This window comes from Dendropsophus ebraccatus, chromosome 5, assembly GCF_027789765.1.
Source record: "Dendropsophus ebraccatus isolate aDenEbr1 chromosome 5, aDenEbr1.pat, whole genome shotgun sequence".
Taxonomy (NCBI): domain Eukaryota; kingdom Metazoa; phylum Chordata; class Amphibia; order Anura; family Hylidae; genus Dendropsophus; species Dendropsophus ebraccatus.
This window is the reverse complement of record NC_091458.1, coordinates 91,782,569-91,801,127: the sequence shown is the minus strand read 5'-3', so window position 1 is coordinate 91,801,127 and position 18,559 is coordinate 91,782,569. Positions and strand designations below refer to the sequence as shown.

The 18,559-nt window shown below is 39.0% G+C and overlaps 1 protein-coding gene across 1 annotated transcript in view; it reads right to left on the bottom strand.

The window, feature by feature from the left end:
* The window catches only part of NALCN (sodium leak channel, non-selective), a 420,693-nt gene that overhangs the window by 147,408 nt on the left and 254,726 nt on the right, over positions 1-18,559 (bottom strand). Inside the window, exons 15-16 of the mRNA XM_069970713.1 lie at positions 15,444-15,581; positions 2,547-2,621 (exon numbers count right to left, since the gene is read on the bottom strand). Of these exons, the coding sequence (XP_069826814.1) occupies positions 2,547-2,621; positions 15,444-15,581 (213 nt within the window). The remainder of the gene's footprint in view (positions 1-2,546; positions 2,622-15,443; positions 15,582-18,559) is intronic.

Below are 18,559 nucleotides of genomic sequence, written 5' to 3'. Positions count from 1 at the left end.
AAACTAATTAGTGAGACAGGAATATGTTAATCAGAATTGTTTAAGGTAAATTTACTATATTAATATGGTTTACACAGTTTTTAGAAGCCTTTGAAATGGTGGACCACCAGTAGATCCCTCCATTGCAGTATAATTGGAGCCATATGTTTTTCATGGAGAACTACAATTTAAATGAAGTTTACTTACTGAAACATGTACAAAACAAACCAGATAAACAGATTCTCAGCTGTTAGATTGTGCTTCCAACATATGGCAATTTGCAATTAATACCACAGCTAAATGAACACTAAAAACTCTGATGCTTACTTAAAATGACTCTTTTAATCATAGTTAGTTCCCAAGCAGATGAGATTGACCGTTTGATTGTCTAAGTATTTAATGCTAAGGTATCATTACATCTGTTGTTCTGAGATGTTTCATGAAGTTTGTCATCTATGGCTACTTTAAGGATACAATTTTTACTTATCACAAATTGCAGCATGTTAATGTTTTATGCCTGGCCTGTCATCAGTTTTAAGCTATCATAACTGCTGACTGCTGCCTAATTATCAACCAGGAAGGAAAGAGGGTCTGTGCCTGTGCTCTCAGTTACACAGCTTGTATGACCAAGAAAATAGCTTTTTAACCCCTTAAAGGGGTTGGTCTGGTGTTCAGCATTTTTTCCAATATATTGCTGCTGGTGCATATTTAAAACAATAAATATGCTATGCTTACCTTATCTACAGAATTTGGATCAACACCCGTATAAAAATAACAATATCTTTCTTATTTGCAAATACACACTTACATACACATACTACATACACATAAAAATAAGGCAATTCCAAGCATGAAAAGACAGGCTACAAAGTTTTATGGCTTGTATAGGTCATTAAAAGAATAGAAAACAGGTATGGTGATGTAAACATGAATTAAGTGGCAGTGCTATAATATACTTGTAAACAGGCGGAGGCTCAGAATCACATATCCCTATCAAATGTGCCAAATTTGGCTTACTACTAGGAAAACAGGCTCTGTTTACTCAACCATTAACCCTAACATTGCCAGTATGCCCTCGTCAGTTATAATGGTCTAGCTGGGCTTCTCCTATAACATAGCGTATATACTTATGCACCAACCCATCAAAAAGTCACAAGAAGTACATTACCCATATCAGAGCAGCCTGGTTGTGTCCCCAAAACTTTGTAGCCTGGTTTTTCATGTTTGGAATTGCCTTGTTTTTATAATTGTGTATTTGCAAAAATTAAAGATATTGTTATTTTAATACGGGTGTTGATCCAATTTCTGTAGATATGATTATGTACTCTATTATGCATGAGTACATTATCCACTGGAGTGTGTGTATATAATGCTATGCTTACCTGTCTGTGCTCCCTTAGTGTCCTCCTCTGGTGTCGCTAGTGTCCCTGCTGACTGCAGCGCTTCAACTTCCAAGATGAACTAGTTTGGGGAGTTACAACCTGCTCAGTCAATCATTGGCTGAGCGGACTGTCATTCCTGAGACGAGTTTGTATCAGTGGAGGCCCTGCTGTCAGTGGAGAACACTGACGACACTGCAACAGGACAACAGAGGAGCATGGAGAGGTAAGCATAGGATGTTAATTGTTTTATGTGCAACAGCAGCAATATCTTAAAAAATGCAGATTGCCAGACAACCCCTTTAAAAATTAGCGAATTTCCTTTTTTTGTACTTTTGTTTCTTCATCCAGGTGTTTTAAAGGCCATACTGCTTTTATTTTTCTCACCTACAGATCAATATGACATCTTTTGTTTTGCTGCATATTTTATGGAAAATTAAGTATGTCATTACGAAGTAAAATTGGTGTAGCAAAAAAATAAAAGTGGGGTGAAATTGAAAGAACCCCCCCCCCTTTTTTATAATTTGGTGGCCTTCCACTCAATTTCAACAGTGCGTGAACATAACCTTTCTGTGTATTCAATTCAAACCTGGTATAAGGCCAGATAGGAGAATGTTGCAGTAGGGCACATTCCAGCAGTTTTGTTGATGGTTTTAAGGTGGAGGTGACAGAAAATGTAAGCACCTAGATTTATGGTTTAAATGACAGAGCAGGAACAAAGGTGACCCCAAGGCAACAGATTTGTGGGAAAGAGGGATTATGAAAGTAAGGATTGCAATGGAAACCATGTTTACATAATTTGTGTATTATTTTTGTAAATTTTTTCTTACAAAATAAATTTGCTTAAAGCATTCACAAGATATATTACATAAAGATTACCATATACTCCTACACGAACCACAAGCCTGCCAAGGCCACATAAAAATAAATTTAAAAAAATATGTAAATATGCTGGTGTTAACTTGGTGGACTGGAGAAGGGCCCAGCACCCTTAAGTGCACCAATATCTCCTCCCCTCTGTGACGCGCAGAGAGTGCCATTATATGAATATATGATATTTAGTCATGTTTCCCTCCCCACTCCCTCTCATAACCCACAGGTACACAGATATTCTATCTTCCCCACACAGTAGTAACACTACACGTCTGCTGTTCTTTGTCAGCAGAAACATCAGTTAGCTTGGCTTACCTGCTTGAGCTTCTTCAAGTCTTCATCAAGCTCTAGATTGTCCAAGATAACCGCAACAAACAAGCTGAGCAAAATCTAATAATAGAAAAATGGAAGACAAACATCAGAAAGTGTAGTGACAGTACCTACTAGGTAACATGTATGTAACTTGCATGTAACAAAGTCCATTTAAATTACATTTGCAATTGAACTCACATAAAAACAAATTAACTACCATAAAGGGTAAACAATAACAAACATACATACACAGATAAAGAGTGGTATAGTGCAGTAAATGGTGTACCTCTATCACTATACATTACAGAACATTCTGTCTTACATTCTTTGTCAGAGAACAGTGATATTATTTTAAATTTGAAACATAAACAATGTACATTATTATTATTAATATTATTATTTATTTATAAAGCGCCCTTAATGCCAGAGCGCTATACAATAGATAGGGGTAACAAGCAGGAACAGTACAAGATCAGGACACATTACATGAAGGCAAAAGACAGTCTGGTACATGGGGAAGAGCACCCTGCCCGCGAGGGCTTACAATCTATAAGGACGGGGAGAGAAACAGGAGGTAAAGTGCAGCCGGTCAAGTGTGATGCAGAATTATAGGTTGTAGCCTAGTTTGAAGAGTTTGCAGAAAGACTGCAGAGGATACAACTTGTTAGCTGCAAAACATATGTCCTTAGTATTGTGACCGACCCATCTGCAGGAGGTGACCAGATCAGGGCACCTAGAGGAATGGGTGCAATCCAAATTTTTTAGTTTTAAACCTACTAGAGAAGGCCTGGAGAATCATCCATGAAGGGTTTCTACACAAATGCACTAAATAACATCTATAGATATCAGGGTCCCCCGTGCCTCCCATGGTAGTTTTGGTTAACATTACTGAGTTAGGAACCCTATGACGACCATATAAATCTAAACAGTGTAGATTGGAGGCTTTTCAGTGCATTCCTAGGTATTGGCATCTGAAGGGTCTCAAGTAAATAGAGGGCTTTGGGTAGAATAGACATCTTAACCACTGTGATCCTACCAAGGAAAGTGAGGGGAAGCGAGGACCATTTTGAAATCAACATGGCCGCCTCTTTATATAGTGGGACAAAATTAAACTTATAAAGAGGTGTATAAGAGGTAGTAATAATAGTCCCAAGGTATCTGAGAGATTTATCTCTACACGTAAGAAAACATAATTTTTAGGTTGTACACCATGGCGGCCGCATTGAAAGGGCTTCCGTTTTTGACTGGTTGAAAGGGCTTCCGTTTTTGACTGGTTGATTCTGTATCTAGACAACTTCTTATATGTCTCTAATATTTTATGAAGACTGGGAAGAGATGTATACAGATTTTGCAGTGCTAATATATTGTCTGCAAAAAAAAGACAGCATAAACTACCTATCTGTACCAATATCTCTTAAACATCTGGGCACATTTTAATCTGAGCCGACAGCAGCTGTATAAAAAGGGTGAACAATAAAGGTGATAGAGGGCACCCCTGCCCAGTTCCATTCCTAATAATCAATCTGGGGGAAACCGAATATGGAAGACGCACCATGGCCCTGCAGTTGGAATAATGAACTTTTACTGACGCAAATGCTTCCAGCGTGGCCTGAAGAAACGGCCAACCCAGCCCTCAAAGGCTTTCTCTACATCCAACCCCAGGAGTAGCCCTGATAATTTGATTTTGTTAAAGACTTCTATGAGGTTAATGGTAGGTCTAGTGTTGTCTCCAGTCTGTCACAATGAGATGAACCCCACCTGATCCTTATGAATAAGGTTCGGCAGGAGGGCCCCTAATCTATTCGCCAGTAACTTAGTAAAAATGTTTAAATTCACATTAAAGTGACTCTGTACCCACAATCTGCCCACCCCAAACCGCTTGTACGTTCAGATAGCTGCTTTTATTCCAAGATCTGTCCTGGGGGGGCAGGTGATGCAGTTATTGTCCTAAAAAACAACTTTGAAACTTGCAGCCCTGTGTCAAACTGGCGTGGCCTAGAGTGACTATGCATTAGGCTGGCACCAGGCAGATTTTCTACTATTCATCAGCTGTGTGAACACTGCTCATAGGCTAGATCGTTAAGGCACCTGTGCAGTATTCACTGCAGAGGAATAGGAAAAATCCTGCCAGTGGCATTCCTAATGATAAAGAGGGTGAGGAGGAGGGACGAAGGGGTGGTGCAAAGTTAGGGCACAGATACTCTAGGCCACGGCAGTTTGACACAGGGCTGCATGTTTAAAAGTTGTTTTTTAGGACAATAACAGCATAACCTGCTGAACGGACCCCAGGACAGATCTTGGATGAAAAGCAGCTATCTGAAGGTACAAGTGGTTTGGAGGGGGCAGCTTGTGGGTACAGAGTCGCTTTAAAGAGCAAGATTGGCCTATAACTACTACATTCTGAGGGATCTTTGCCTGGTTTAGGCAATATAGGTACTATAGGATTCTAGCATGGTTTGTGGCATAGGGGAACCAGACATAAAGGAATTACAGAGAGGCAATAAATGGGGAACCCGATCTTCATTGATGATGTCTGGTTATGTCTGAGTTATGTCAGCCTGTCAGGGCCAGGGGCTCTGCCATTAGGCAGTTCCTTCAGTACTTCAGCTAGCTCCTTTAAGGTAATTGGGTTATTAAGTTCTGTTAGGTCCCCATCCGAGAGGGTTGGCAACTTACATGAATCTAAATATTGTCTGAGATAAGCAGAAGGGACAGCAGGTCCTTGTGGTAAATCAGATGGAAGAGATCATAAGCTGGCATAATAGCCCACAAATATAGAGGCCATACAATCAGGGGCATAATGCAGGCAGCCCGAGGAATCTTTTATTGCCTGTGGGAATGTATGGACCTTAGTGTCCCATAATTGGAACACTAGCAGAAAGTGGGCTTTATTTGCCTTCTCATAATACTTGTGTTTAGTATACTGTACACCAGCATCGTGTCCACCCTAAGCACCATCAAATCTTTTAATTTTGATCGCAACTAATTGCCCTAAAATAGAAACAGAAAGAGAGACAGACAATTTTAACTCTAGGGAACACATTTGGTCAACCAACTGCCGTTTCTGGAGACCCGCATTCTTTTTCAGTTGTAAAAAAAAGGGAAGTGCAGTGCCCTCTAATTACGGATTTTTGGGCCTCCCATAGGATGGACAATGAGAAGACACTGCCAGTATTCTCAGTAAAATAATTACGGATAAATTGCTTCACAGATTCCCTATGGTCTAGGTTTTTTAAAATTAAGAATTCATTCAACCTCCACTAGTAGACTTGGGGTAGTTAAGTTTTGCTATTTGTTAAACTGCTTGACTGATGTACATTGAGTGGTTATTATGGGCATTTGCATTTGACCTGCTAATGTAGCTGGGCCTTTTTTTACTGGTGGCTGGTTAATGGATAAGTTCAAATGGTGTCTTTGTTATCTGTGCTATTAAATGTTATAGCTTCAACCATTGTTAGTGTGTCAATGAAGTACATTTTGGCTATTTTAACTAGAATCTACTAGTATAATTTCAAAACAATGTGTAACTGAATCACATCATCTTTGAAGGACAGATGTTACTTTAGTCCAGCATTTTACAGTTGACCAGCCAAATATAAAACCTAATCAGTTTATTGTTTGATCGTGATTTTCTATATGGAGACATTCAATTCAAAAGTACATTGACTTAGCGCTGTCAAAATTCCAGCAATACTGTAATTAGTTGCTTTATTTTTCCCCATACATCTATGAATGTTCTGAGAATATGTCATGCCCAATCACTCAAGCTAGTAATTTGCCATCTAATGAAATGATGAAGTTGTTGGTGTAATTCTTGCATTCATTTTTAGCTTTAAGTTTAATGGTCTAGTTCCTCTGAATAAAGTCAGACTAAACCACACAAACCCAGGTAAAAAGAAAGAAAAAGGGCATCCCCCCCTTAGTGGTTATTCTCACATTAGAGGAACTTTTTCATTCGAGAATCAGTGAACTTTTACCATTTTATTGTACAGTAAATTTGACCAGCTTGCCTTCACCATTTTATCAGCAGTTTAACGCAGGTTTTACTTTTATAAAATGAAGCTAGCAAAGTTCGATTATGCTCCCCAACCCTTCCACATAGTTATGTGGTCTGTTATTGTTTAAAGCGCAACTATAAAATATTTTGTCTATTTAAATTTAGTTAGCTTAGGCCATGAAAAGATTTTTTGCAATATAGTTTAATAAGCTAAAATTAACATTTTTTTTTACTACCTGTAGCTAAATGTCCCCTCAGCCCTGGGTCTATCTTTGCATTACTTGTCCAATGCTGTCCTGCGCCTAATCAGCTGCTGGTATGGATTCTTAAACAGCAACAGATGACATACTGTAGAAGGAAAAGCGTTCCAGTCTCCGGCTTATCACACAGCTTCTTCACCACCTTCTTCTCTACCTGATGTCTGCTGATTCTTCAGGCATTAGGGAGAAGAGAAGGCAGTGATGTGATGTGTAAACATGCAAAAGAATTAGCTGAGTAGTTGGGGGTGATTGGTACCTGAATGCGCACTGTGTTGTGTGTGACTCTTATAACTTGTACTATGTGCCTGGGGAGTAACTTGTGGTGGTATGTCACTAATCCAGGAGACCTCACTCATCCCCTGCATCAGCCTGCACCCCCCCCAAACCTCACTCATCTGCTACATCAGCCCCAAACCTCCCCAGATCGTACTGATCTCCCGCATCTGCCAGCATCCCCCCCAACCTCACTCATCCCCTGCATCAGATCGCACCTACCAGCACAGACCTCATTCATACCCCAAATCAGCCAGCCCGCCCAAACCTCACTCATCCCCTGCATAAGACCTCATTTAATCCCCACATCAGCCACCATCCCCTCAGACCTCACTCCTCCCCCGCATCAGCCCACTTTCAGCTCTACTGCATCTACTACTGCCAAGCTCAACTGCTACTACTACTCCCAGCCCCACTGCTACTACTATTCCCAGACACACTGATACCACTACTCCTTCTCCTCCCAAAGTATGATGTTCCCACCCCTATTATTAATGGTTGGTACTGTACTGATGATTCTTCTTCTTCCAAACACAGTGAGTAAAGTTGATACCAAAAAGCTGTATTTTGATCTCATCTGATCTCATTAACTTCTCCTCTGCATCATCCAAATGGTCATTGGTGAACTTAAAACGGGCCTGGACATGTGCTGGTATGAGCAGGGGGACCTTGCGTGCATTTTAATTAATGGGGATGTGGTGTGTTACTAACAGTAATTTTTGACTGTGGTCCCAGCTCTCTTTAGGTCATTGACCAGATCCTGCTGTGTAGTTCTGGGCTTCATCCTTACCCCACAAAGCAAGATCTTGCATGGATTCCTGGACCTACCTATTGTCCTCTAGCATATTCCACCCTTGTGCAATTCTACAGTTTTGTCGCCGGTGTCGTCAGACAACTCTTTGGTCTTGCCCATGGTAATGAGGTTGGAATGTGATTAGTGGAGTGTGTGGACAGGTGTTTTTTAAACAGGTAATGAGTTCAATAAGGTGCAATTAATATAGGTAATGAGTGCAGAGTAGGAGGGATTCCTAAAAAAAAAACTTCACTGATTTCATGCAATAAAATGCTATTTAATTATTTAAAAATTATACAATGTGATTTTCTGATTTTTTTTTTTTTAGATTCTGTCTCACCCAGTCGGCAAGGGATCAAACACCTATTTTCACCACTGTATGTTAGATAAAGGGTTATTTTTATGACTCTTAACTGTTTACTTTGCCAACTTTGTAACTAAGCCCTAGGCCATTCAGTAACAATACATTTTAAGTAACAATACATTGTAAAAAATATACCTCTTAACACTTCTGCTCAACAGGGCTCTTATTTACATTGTAATATTGCTAACCCAACTTTTTATTCTAAAGACGACATTACTTTACGTATCTGAAGAACCGGGAACATGTGAAATTATTTTCACTGTTGTTGAGATCAATTGAAACTTTTGATTAATTTAGTTTAGATTTAGTTTAGATAAATCTACATGATCAGCCAAGAAACCGTGTAAATACTTTGCTATACTTGGAGATAATCCAAAGTTACCTTTCTGTCTGGTTTTCAGTGGGCTTGGCAGCACAAATACTGTGGAAACTGCACAAGACTCAGTGACTTCGTACACTGGTCCAATTAATTACAGACTGCTAAGCTATTCCATACAAAGAAATCAAACACAAACCATATACAGTGGTGCCTTGGATTACAAGCGTAATTTGTTCCGGGACCAAGCATGTAATCCAAATCCACTCTTACACCAAAGCAAATTTTCCCGTAAGAAATCATTGAAAAGCAGACAACTGGTTCCACACCCCAAATATAATGATTTTTTATTTTGAATAACATGTAGAACAAATGAAACAAACAATGAGAAACAGCTGAATATGTCATATTATAAGTTACTTTACAGTATAGCAATCAGCATGTGGTGTATAATGTATAGTAACTGCATAGGAATGAAAAAACAGCAGCAGTTTGTAGATAAAGAATGGAACTGCAGATCCCCATAATGCAGGAGCGTAGTACAACAGGCTAGACTAGAGAAGCGGGGCTGCTGTCAGGTCTGTGTGGTCACATGACAGCAATGGGGAAGGGGTGTGTGTTCAGCATGGACCAATCAGGAAGTGAGAATCACAAAGCTGTGCAGGAGCACAGTGACAGAGACTTCTCTATACAGCAGTGTGAATGGCTGAGTGTGAGTGCAGGTACATTATAGCAGCCGTGTATAGCTGAGTGTGAGTGCAGGCACACTATAGCAGCAGTGTGTATAGCTAAGTGTAAGTGCAGGAAGATTATAGCACGAATGGAGAGGATGGGAAACACAAGGACTGACAGACTGCAGGGAGTACAAGGGAATGAGCAGGGCAGATGTGGGCACAGTATAGCAGCACTCTCTGTCCGTGGAGAGAAAGGTTACAGCTATGGAGAGATTACCTCCACAGTTCTGTCCCCTGATTCAAGCCCCGGACTGAAGTGGATCTGCCATGATTTGGAAGGTGAGGGAGACTTCCTGGGTCAGAGTACAGGGCTGTAGACCACCCTATGCAGACCATGCCCCTCCCCCGATCCCCCTCACACCCATTACAGGGAGCTCTTAAACCAGTTACAATTTTGAAAAACTGTGAGCTCTTTTTGCAAAACGCTCTTAATCCAAGTTACTCTTAAACCGAGGTACCACTGTAATATATTTTTTATATTTTTTAAATATGAAAGTCTTAAATGGAATCAATTAGCCCAACTGGGCAGATATGGTTTCCTGCATCACTATTTAGGCTAGGTTCACACTATGTATCTGTGCGGCTGTATTGTAAATCATCGGCCGGATTTTTCCAGTTCATGCGTACGCTGGAAAGTATACGATATACGGCTGCACAGTGCACACTATGTATGAGTCTACGGCCCGATCGTAAACGGACCCGTAAAAAATGAACAAGACCATTGTTTGCGGCTGGAACTGTGCAAATTCACGGCCGTGGATTGACAGGCGGTCCGTACGGAGTACTTCAAAAATAGCCGGCAATAATGCCCAATGCCGATGCCTCTAATAGTTAATATATTAAATTAATAAAACACATTTTCTTTGTAATAAAGTCCCTTTCATTGTTCAATAATTTAATTCTAACGAATCCATCATTGTGCAATTAAATATACTGTTAAAATAATTATATATATATATATATATATATATATATAATATATATATATATATATATATATATAATATATATATATATATATATATATATATATAAATAAATGTATATTTATATATATATTTATTTTTTGACATATTTAATTGCACAATGATGGATTCGTTAGAATTAAATTATTGAATAACTAAACTGATTTTATTACAACGAAAATGTGTTTTATTAATTAAATATTAATTAGTACAGGAAGCTCCATTAATTTAATTATTTATTTATTAAAAAAAAAAAACCGCATAGGGTCCCCCCTATTTTTATAACCAGCCGGCTTAAAAACCAAGCGACAGCAGCCTGGTAACACCAGGGTGGGAAGAGCCATTGTTTTAGGCCCTCCCCAGCCTAAATCTTACCACCCTGCTGCCGCCCAGTCCAGGAGCGCCAATTTTGACGCTCCGGGACCACTGGCACCCGGCTCTTCCCAGTACCCCTGGTGGCATTGGGTACTGGGGTAATAATGGGGGGTTAGTGTTAGCCATTTTATACCGGCTAACACTAGGCCCGGACTTAGTAATGGATTCCGTCTATTAGACGGCTTCCACTACTAAGTCTATAAAGTAAAGAAATAAAGACAACACACAAGTGAAAAAAAAAGTTTATTCAAATAAAAACACCCCCACACCCCTCATTGACCATTTTATAAAAAAAAAAACACCAAACAACCGCTGGTCATCGACGTAGTCCACCGAATCCGACGTAATCCACAGGATACCGATATCTGAAAAACAAAAAGGGAGAAACACACAAACAGGAGCACAACACCCATCATTGTGAGCGGTGTTGTGCTCCTTACAGTATGCAGCATCTTTACAGATCGCTGCTTACAGTCTGGCCCCCAAGGGGTTAAGGGAGGATGTACTGCATCCCCTTTAACCCCTTGGGGGCCAGACTGATGTCAGACCGCACCCATCCCAGCAAGGAAGGGGTTAAATGACCCCCCCTTCCTTACTGGGATGGGTGAGGTGCTGGGGAGGGGGTGGGGAGAGCTTTATACTCACCCCGATGTGTCCTCTTCGTTGGTCCGCAGCACAATGAAGTCACTGTGCTGCGGACCGGCTCTTTATATGTGCGCTCAGCCGATCAGCCAATCAGCTGAGCGCACATATAAATCTAAATGTTTCTTCTAATAATGCTATTGTGATAACATAATTAGAAGAAACATTTGATGTTTTCATTAAAGTAAAGTGATGATTAGTACAGAATGCTCTATTACCGGGAATATGAATTAACGGCTTAATGGAGCTTCCTGTACTAATTAATATTTAATTAATAAAACACATTTTCGTTGTAATAAAATCAGTTTTGTTGTTCAATAATTTAATTTAAACGAATCCATCATTGTGCAATTAAATATACTGTCAAAAAATAAATATATATATAAATATACATTTATTTATATATATATTTATTTTAACAGTATATTTAATTGCAAAATGATGGATTCGTTTAAATTTTATTATTGAACAACGAAAGGGACTTTATTACAAAGAAAATGTGTTTTATTAATTAAATATATTAACCATGAGAGGCATCAGCATTACTGCAGAGGATCGCAAACCCTGGTAATAGCGATTCATGTAAACTGTTTCCCTGCTTTCCCAGATGCATCCAGAGCTGTTTGCATCACTTTCTAAAGATTTTATTTGTTATTTTTAGTTGAACCAGATTTCCAAGTAAATGACCGTATGTTTTCAGCCGCATGTCTATTTTTTCCCACGGCCGTAGTTTCAGCCGCACATTTCCAGCCGCATTAAAAAAAACAGCCGCACACATACATAGTGTGAACATAGCCTTAAAGCGGCTGTGCAGCTCGTGGCAGGATCCGTCCGCGACTGCAGCAGCAGCTTTATGCGGTGGAAAAAGAGGTTTGATTACCTGGGCGTGCGGCAGGCAGAGGCACGGAGGTAGTCATTGGGGCAGCTCCCAACCCGTTTAAAGTCACCACTCTGCCTGTCAGCGCTCTAAGAGGGGATGATTGACAGGCAGAAAGGCCAGTTACTGTCAATCATCTCTCATGACTGGCAGAGAGGAGTGACTACACATGGGTGGGGAGCCGCCCAGATGTCTTCCTCCCCGCCTCTGTCTGCCGAGCGTTCAGGTAATCAGCAATATTCTATATTTATTATTTCCAGACAATCTCTTTACTAAACGTTTTGTACACTGTTAGAAAATATAAGCGAGGAGGATAGTTTTGAGATGGCAACTTTGTCTTACAGTTTAGGACAAAACTAGTAATAGTACAAAGAAAATGAACATTCATAAATGGGACAGAGCTTAGACTTGGTAAAAGCCCAGAGTAAAATGTAAAATATTGTAAATTTCATTCAGCATTAACATAATGAAGACAGGAAAATGTTCTTCTGCTAGAAAGCTCCAGCTTTTAAAGCAATTTTCCAACCACCTGCACTGCTTAAAAACATTGCAATACGGCAGTATTTAAGAAAATAACATCTTAAAAAAATGATGAAGACATAACCAATTTGGCGGTTAAGCTCTAAACCACCCACCGTTTCTGACACTTGAGTGGGTGTAATTATATAGCAAATTGTTGTTAAACGAGTAACCTAGCTGTAATGCCCAAGCATAAACTGAGAAGGATCCTCGAAAATCTCATAATGATAATGTTCCTGCATCAGATAGCAATGTATGTCTTTCCCACAGAGAGACATTTGACATGAATTTAGGCCTACCTTCTCTATATTATGTACTGTCTATTGACAGAAGGTTTCTTATGTTCTAGCACAAAATAGATAAAATAATACTACCGAGAAAGGATTTTTGTCTCTGGTTTATCAGTTTACGGTTATTCTTAGTGAAATACTGTCAAGTAGAATTTAGTCTGATAAATGTTTACCTTCTTAATGCCCCCAGCAATTCAGCTACTTTCTTTTCTTCTATGGTCAGCGTTTCAGAACTGATAACCACTGATAGTGGTTACAATGTATGTGAATCCATGCTAATATAGTACAATGCATCATGCCTGTGCTAGTTCTATTTGTTTTACCTTTAGGTATTAACACAATGATGTGAAAAGAAGGCAGGCTGAGTCTAAAGAATAGTTTGATTTTTTTTTTAGTTTAATTTTAAAGTAAATTATAAATAATAAATAAATTATAAATAACCAGTCTATAACCATTGTTTTTTATACATTGGGATGAATTCTCCTAATACAAAAGAAAGAAGGCAGGGGGAGAGCCATGAACTAGGCAACAGTAGCTAATGCATAGTGCTCTCTTTCTATGATGGATTAGAGACCAGTGGACCAACAATGTTGAGGAAGTCAAGGAGAGCGTTATGTATCAGCCATTAGATGTTTGTCTTCATTTGTAGGTGAATATGTTATGAAAAGTGAAATGAACTGCCACACTCAGAAAGAATAAGAGGAAGAGTTGGGGAGGGGGTGGACCTCAAAGCAGGGGAATGTTAGTGAGGGTACTATTGCATAGTCTAGGTGTAAGAGGTAAGCCTACTTTTACACCCAGGGGCTATGCTCACATATAGTAAAAAAAGAGAAAAGGCTTTAGCTGTTTAAAATAGCGTCCATTATAACCGCATTTTAATTGACTTCAATGCAATGCATTGAAGTCAATGAAATGGATGGCCCCCCAATGCACACAACTGATAAAATTATGGAAGTTGTCTGCGTGGAGCTCAGAATATTCATCATGACACTTATTTTTGGATGTCTTTTGCAAACAAAGGAGTTTATTTTCTAGTTCTCACAGTTTTTCATTTTTCTCCGTCTTTTACCATTAAATCCAATGGCCTTTTGAATTCAAGCCACATCCAAAGGACAATAATTCCACCCAAGCTAGAATAAATTAACAACAGCTGTGAGTGGCCAAACCATTAAGTGACAGGTGTAATTTTTTCTTTTAAAAACTGGACAGAAAAAACTGTTGTGGAAACTTAGCCTAAGGCCCTATTCACACATCCTGTTCCTGTCCGCAATTGCGGATCCGCAGAATAGGACCAATGTATTTCAATGGGCCCATACACACATCCAGGTTGTGTACTGGGCTGCAATCCGTTCCGCAAAAAAAAAAAAGACAGGCCCTAGTACGGACAGTAACTGACACACGCAATAGAACTCTATGGGGTCCGTATTTTACGGATGCAATACGGATGCAGTACGGATGAAAATTTGCGGATTGCTTACGGATTAAAAATTGCGGATTGAAAATATACTGACATGTGAATAGACCCTTAGGGTATGTTCACACTGAGTAAAATAGGTGGAATTTCCCTTGTCTCTGTGTGTCATAGCATCTCTATGGGAGAGAGTGCGCTCCTCCGCTGCTGCTGCTCTCCGATCAGAGAAGTGACATGTCAATTCTGCCTATTTTACTCAGTGTGAACATACCCTTAGGCTATGTTCACACTACGTAAGATTACGGCCGTTGTTTTCACCGGCCGGACTTTTGCGACCAATACTACGGGGGTAGAATTACAATCGTACGGGCTAGTTGTGAAACTACGGTTGTTGTTTAATTTTGATTCCTAGCATGTTTATAAACGGGATGATACAGGTCATTTACTTTAAATACTGCGCCCAGCCCGAGAAATTTTTTACATCAAAATCAAGTTTAATTCGGCAGATATAAGTTCGCGGCCGCATTGAAATCCACTATTTTACAGACTTCATATAATATATTGTATAAAACAGAACACATTATCATAAACCAACTAGATCACTATTATACACTATTTCATTGACTACATCATTTTAAAAATTTTGAGGCTTTTACAGTCATTTCTGAAAGTCTGTAGGAGGGTAAAAAAATGTCAAACCTATCTTGATTTTTTCCCCTTTTTGCAAATCCTCAATTAATCTATTTATAGCATTTTGGCTTTATTAGTACAGCAGCGAAACAAACCCCTGGTGTTCACCAGACTTTAGGAAATAGCTGCACTGATTTCTAATCAAGTATTCATACCCTAGAGGCTTGAAGTTTTGTCCTCAGCTTAATTACAACAGTGATGAGCAAGCAGTGCAAGTGAAAAGAGACTATCTGCAGACATGAATACATGTCCCTTTTCATTGGGCGATAATTTAAATGCATTGCTAAGGTTATCTGCAAGTACGCTGTATTACATTAGCAATCACTATACACAAGATACTTTTAATTTCTGTAACATAACATTTGTGCCATATAAAATGCATATTTGTACTCACCAAAGTGGCAAAAAGATGGTAAAGAATGAAGTAGATAGCAACTACAGGTGCCCACATATTTCCTACAGCATTAAGCGTTTGATCCATTACATCCACCCATCCTTCCTGTGTCAAAATCTGAAACATTGACATAAATGCCTGCAAGGAAGAACAAAGAAGCATGAAAACAATTTACATATGACAACTGTTGTGAAAAACAAAAACAAGTGCATCATGGCAAGTATGTCACACATCATGACTATATAATAGTATTGAATCAGACAGGAGTATATCACACAATAAAAAGTCGGAAAGTGGCTTTAGTAATGTTGCAATCTGAGATTTTACAGGAACATTACTTGCAAAATTGATGTACTGTGTTATGCTTAGTACTAGACTAGACGTAGTACTAGCAATACAATAAAAAATATATATATTTTGAAGGTAAAGTCTATGGGGGAGATTTATCAAACATGGTGTAAAGTGAAACTGGCTCAGTTTCCCCTAACAACCAATCAGATTCCACCTTTTATTTTCCAAAGAGTCTGTGAGGAATGAAAGGTGGAATCTGATTGGTTGCTAGGGGCAACTGAGGCAGTTTCACTTTACACTATATTTGATAAATCTCCCACTATATTTTTTCCTATTTCATGGTTTAAAAAGTCATATCAGTTGTTTTTTATGACGTTTATACTCAAGCTAAAATTTATTGCATGTAACATGGCAAGATTGTATTTAAAAAGCTTTTAACAACAAATCTGGTAAAATGTGACAAGCAGACCTAAGAAGATTCTAAGAGCAACAGAAAGCAGTTCAAGGAGATTAAAGTATGTACTTAACACTAGGTGATCTTCCAGCATACACATTTTTAGTTAAAAGGTAAACCTGCATCAGCTTATGCTAAAACGACTCTGAAATGCAACCATCAACATCAACTGAGCCAATGGCTGTGAAAAAGAAACTTTGAGAATTATGTAAATGTGGAAATTCTGAATTAATTTACCTATAGAACAGACTGTCAATTTGTTTTTACTATTTTTCTATTAATGTCTATCACATACTTTACTAAAATACAGTTTATTTTTAAGAAAAGGTGGAGAACAGACTCCATACATACCTATAGTCTTAGGTATAAGACATGACTAACATACTGTAACTGTTGAAAAATGTTCCCAGGTGCCACCGCAAGTGCCTGGGGAGGGAATTCCTTCTTAGGTGCTTAGCGTTTTCTATAGTGAGAGAGAGAGAGAGAGTTCTTTGTCCCTCCTCTCAGCTATGACTGATGGCTCAGGAAGTCGAAGGATTGGAAGCTTGAGGTATCAGTCATAGCTTACAGAAGGGGCCAAGAACAGTCTCAGTACAGTACAGTATTTATCTTGGTCAGGAAATCTGCATTAACTGAGACAACAGGTGTGTTACAAAGGGACAGGGACTGGTGTGGCAGAGTATGGGCAGCAGCGCGGGACCCAGGAAAATTTATCTTTTTTTTTTTTCAATCCCTGGGCATAACGCAGAAAGGGGTCCTGGGCAGACATCCCTCTGTACGTTGCTACATTCAGCTTTCCTAAAACCCTAATCAGGTTCTCTGTCCAAGTCACTGATAACCACCTCCCACTGCATGATGCGGCCACAACTATGATTTACTGTAAGGATGTTGGCCAGGTGATGAGCTGTGCCTGGTTTGAGCTATTCAGGCATGATGGGAATTTTAGTTTTGTAACAGCTGGAAATTATTGATTCTACTCTAATAAAGGCTAATTTGTACTGTTATGTACTGTATATCGGAGCAGCTGTATGTGCATATATATTTACCTTGATTACCGGACATTATGAATTATGACACAAGCAATAGGCGACAGGGGACTCTAATTGCTTGTGATATATTAGGTGAAGAAACAAGGAGGTTACAACATAAAAGGCATAAAAGAATGTGTTCTGTATTTGCAAGTAATTATGCAGATATTTAATTTTCCTAGCTTGTCTTTCCAGATACACTTTGAATGTTTTCTACTGAGAAATTCATTGCAAACACAAAGGTCAAAAGAAATCTAAAGCTGCGAGACTGGAATCCTACAAACTGACAAAGCTGTTTAATGTCCCAGTATGCGGGCATATGCGCCATAGGAAAACAGCTCGGAAATGCCATAATGCACCTCTGGCTGCATCAGTCATGGATTTTATGTGTAATTATGTGTCAGAAAAACATTGAAATGCTACTTAAATTGAAACGCATATATGTCCATTCGAAGCACGTGCCTTTTAATATGCAAATACGCCACAATTTGTCTCCAACTACACTAAAATGATCAGCTCTGATAAAAATGTAAAGCATGTAATCTTTTCGAAGCACTAAAGAAAATTTGTGTGTTTGCTGGCACTTTCCAGATAAAATCAAGCCATCAGAGATACAGGAATAGAAAAAAAGATAACTACAATTTGTAGCCATGGCAACTGCGAACGGGTGCTTATTCTCTGATGTCAAGTAAAAGAATAACTAGGAGAAAACATACAATTTAAAGGCATTAGTGAAAGTGGGAGGTCTAATTTCACCAAGGACCTATGCTGTGAAATGGCTAAGCAGTTTAAAGTTACTATGCTCGTGTACAGGGATGAGCAGATCCATTTAGAGATCTTAAACCTTTTCTTGATAATTTATGAACAGTGCAGCGCATTCACAGTAGCTATTTTAAATGGTATTAAGTTAGTATTTCCATCAATGTATTTTATATTATAGGGGTTGTATTGGGGGAAAAAAACATTTGATTTGAAAATTTTTGATTTGAACATTGATTTTTTCCCCCTGTAGCGGGAATATAGACTATAGTCTATAGTGCTATTAAGGTTTATAATTTAAGATGAGCAAACCTCATTACTAGTGGCTGAAGTTGGATGCAGCCCTAAGGAGCCCTGGAAAACATGGATATGGTCTATGGCTGTATACATGTTTTCCAGGCAGCCTTAGGGCTGCATCCAACTTTTTCAGCTACCGGTAATCAAATGCTAAGCATTCGGGTTTGAACCCAGTTATCAAATGCTTGAGGTTCGCTCATCTCAAATTATAATGCATTTTATTACTAGGGGCCACTTACATATATATTATGGATCATGGAGGAACATTTGAGGACAGCAATCCGAAT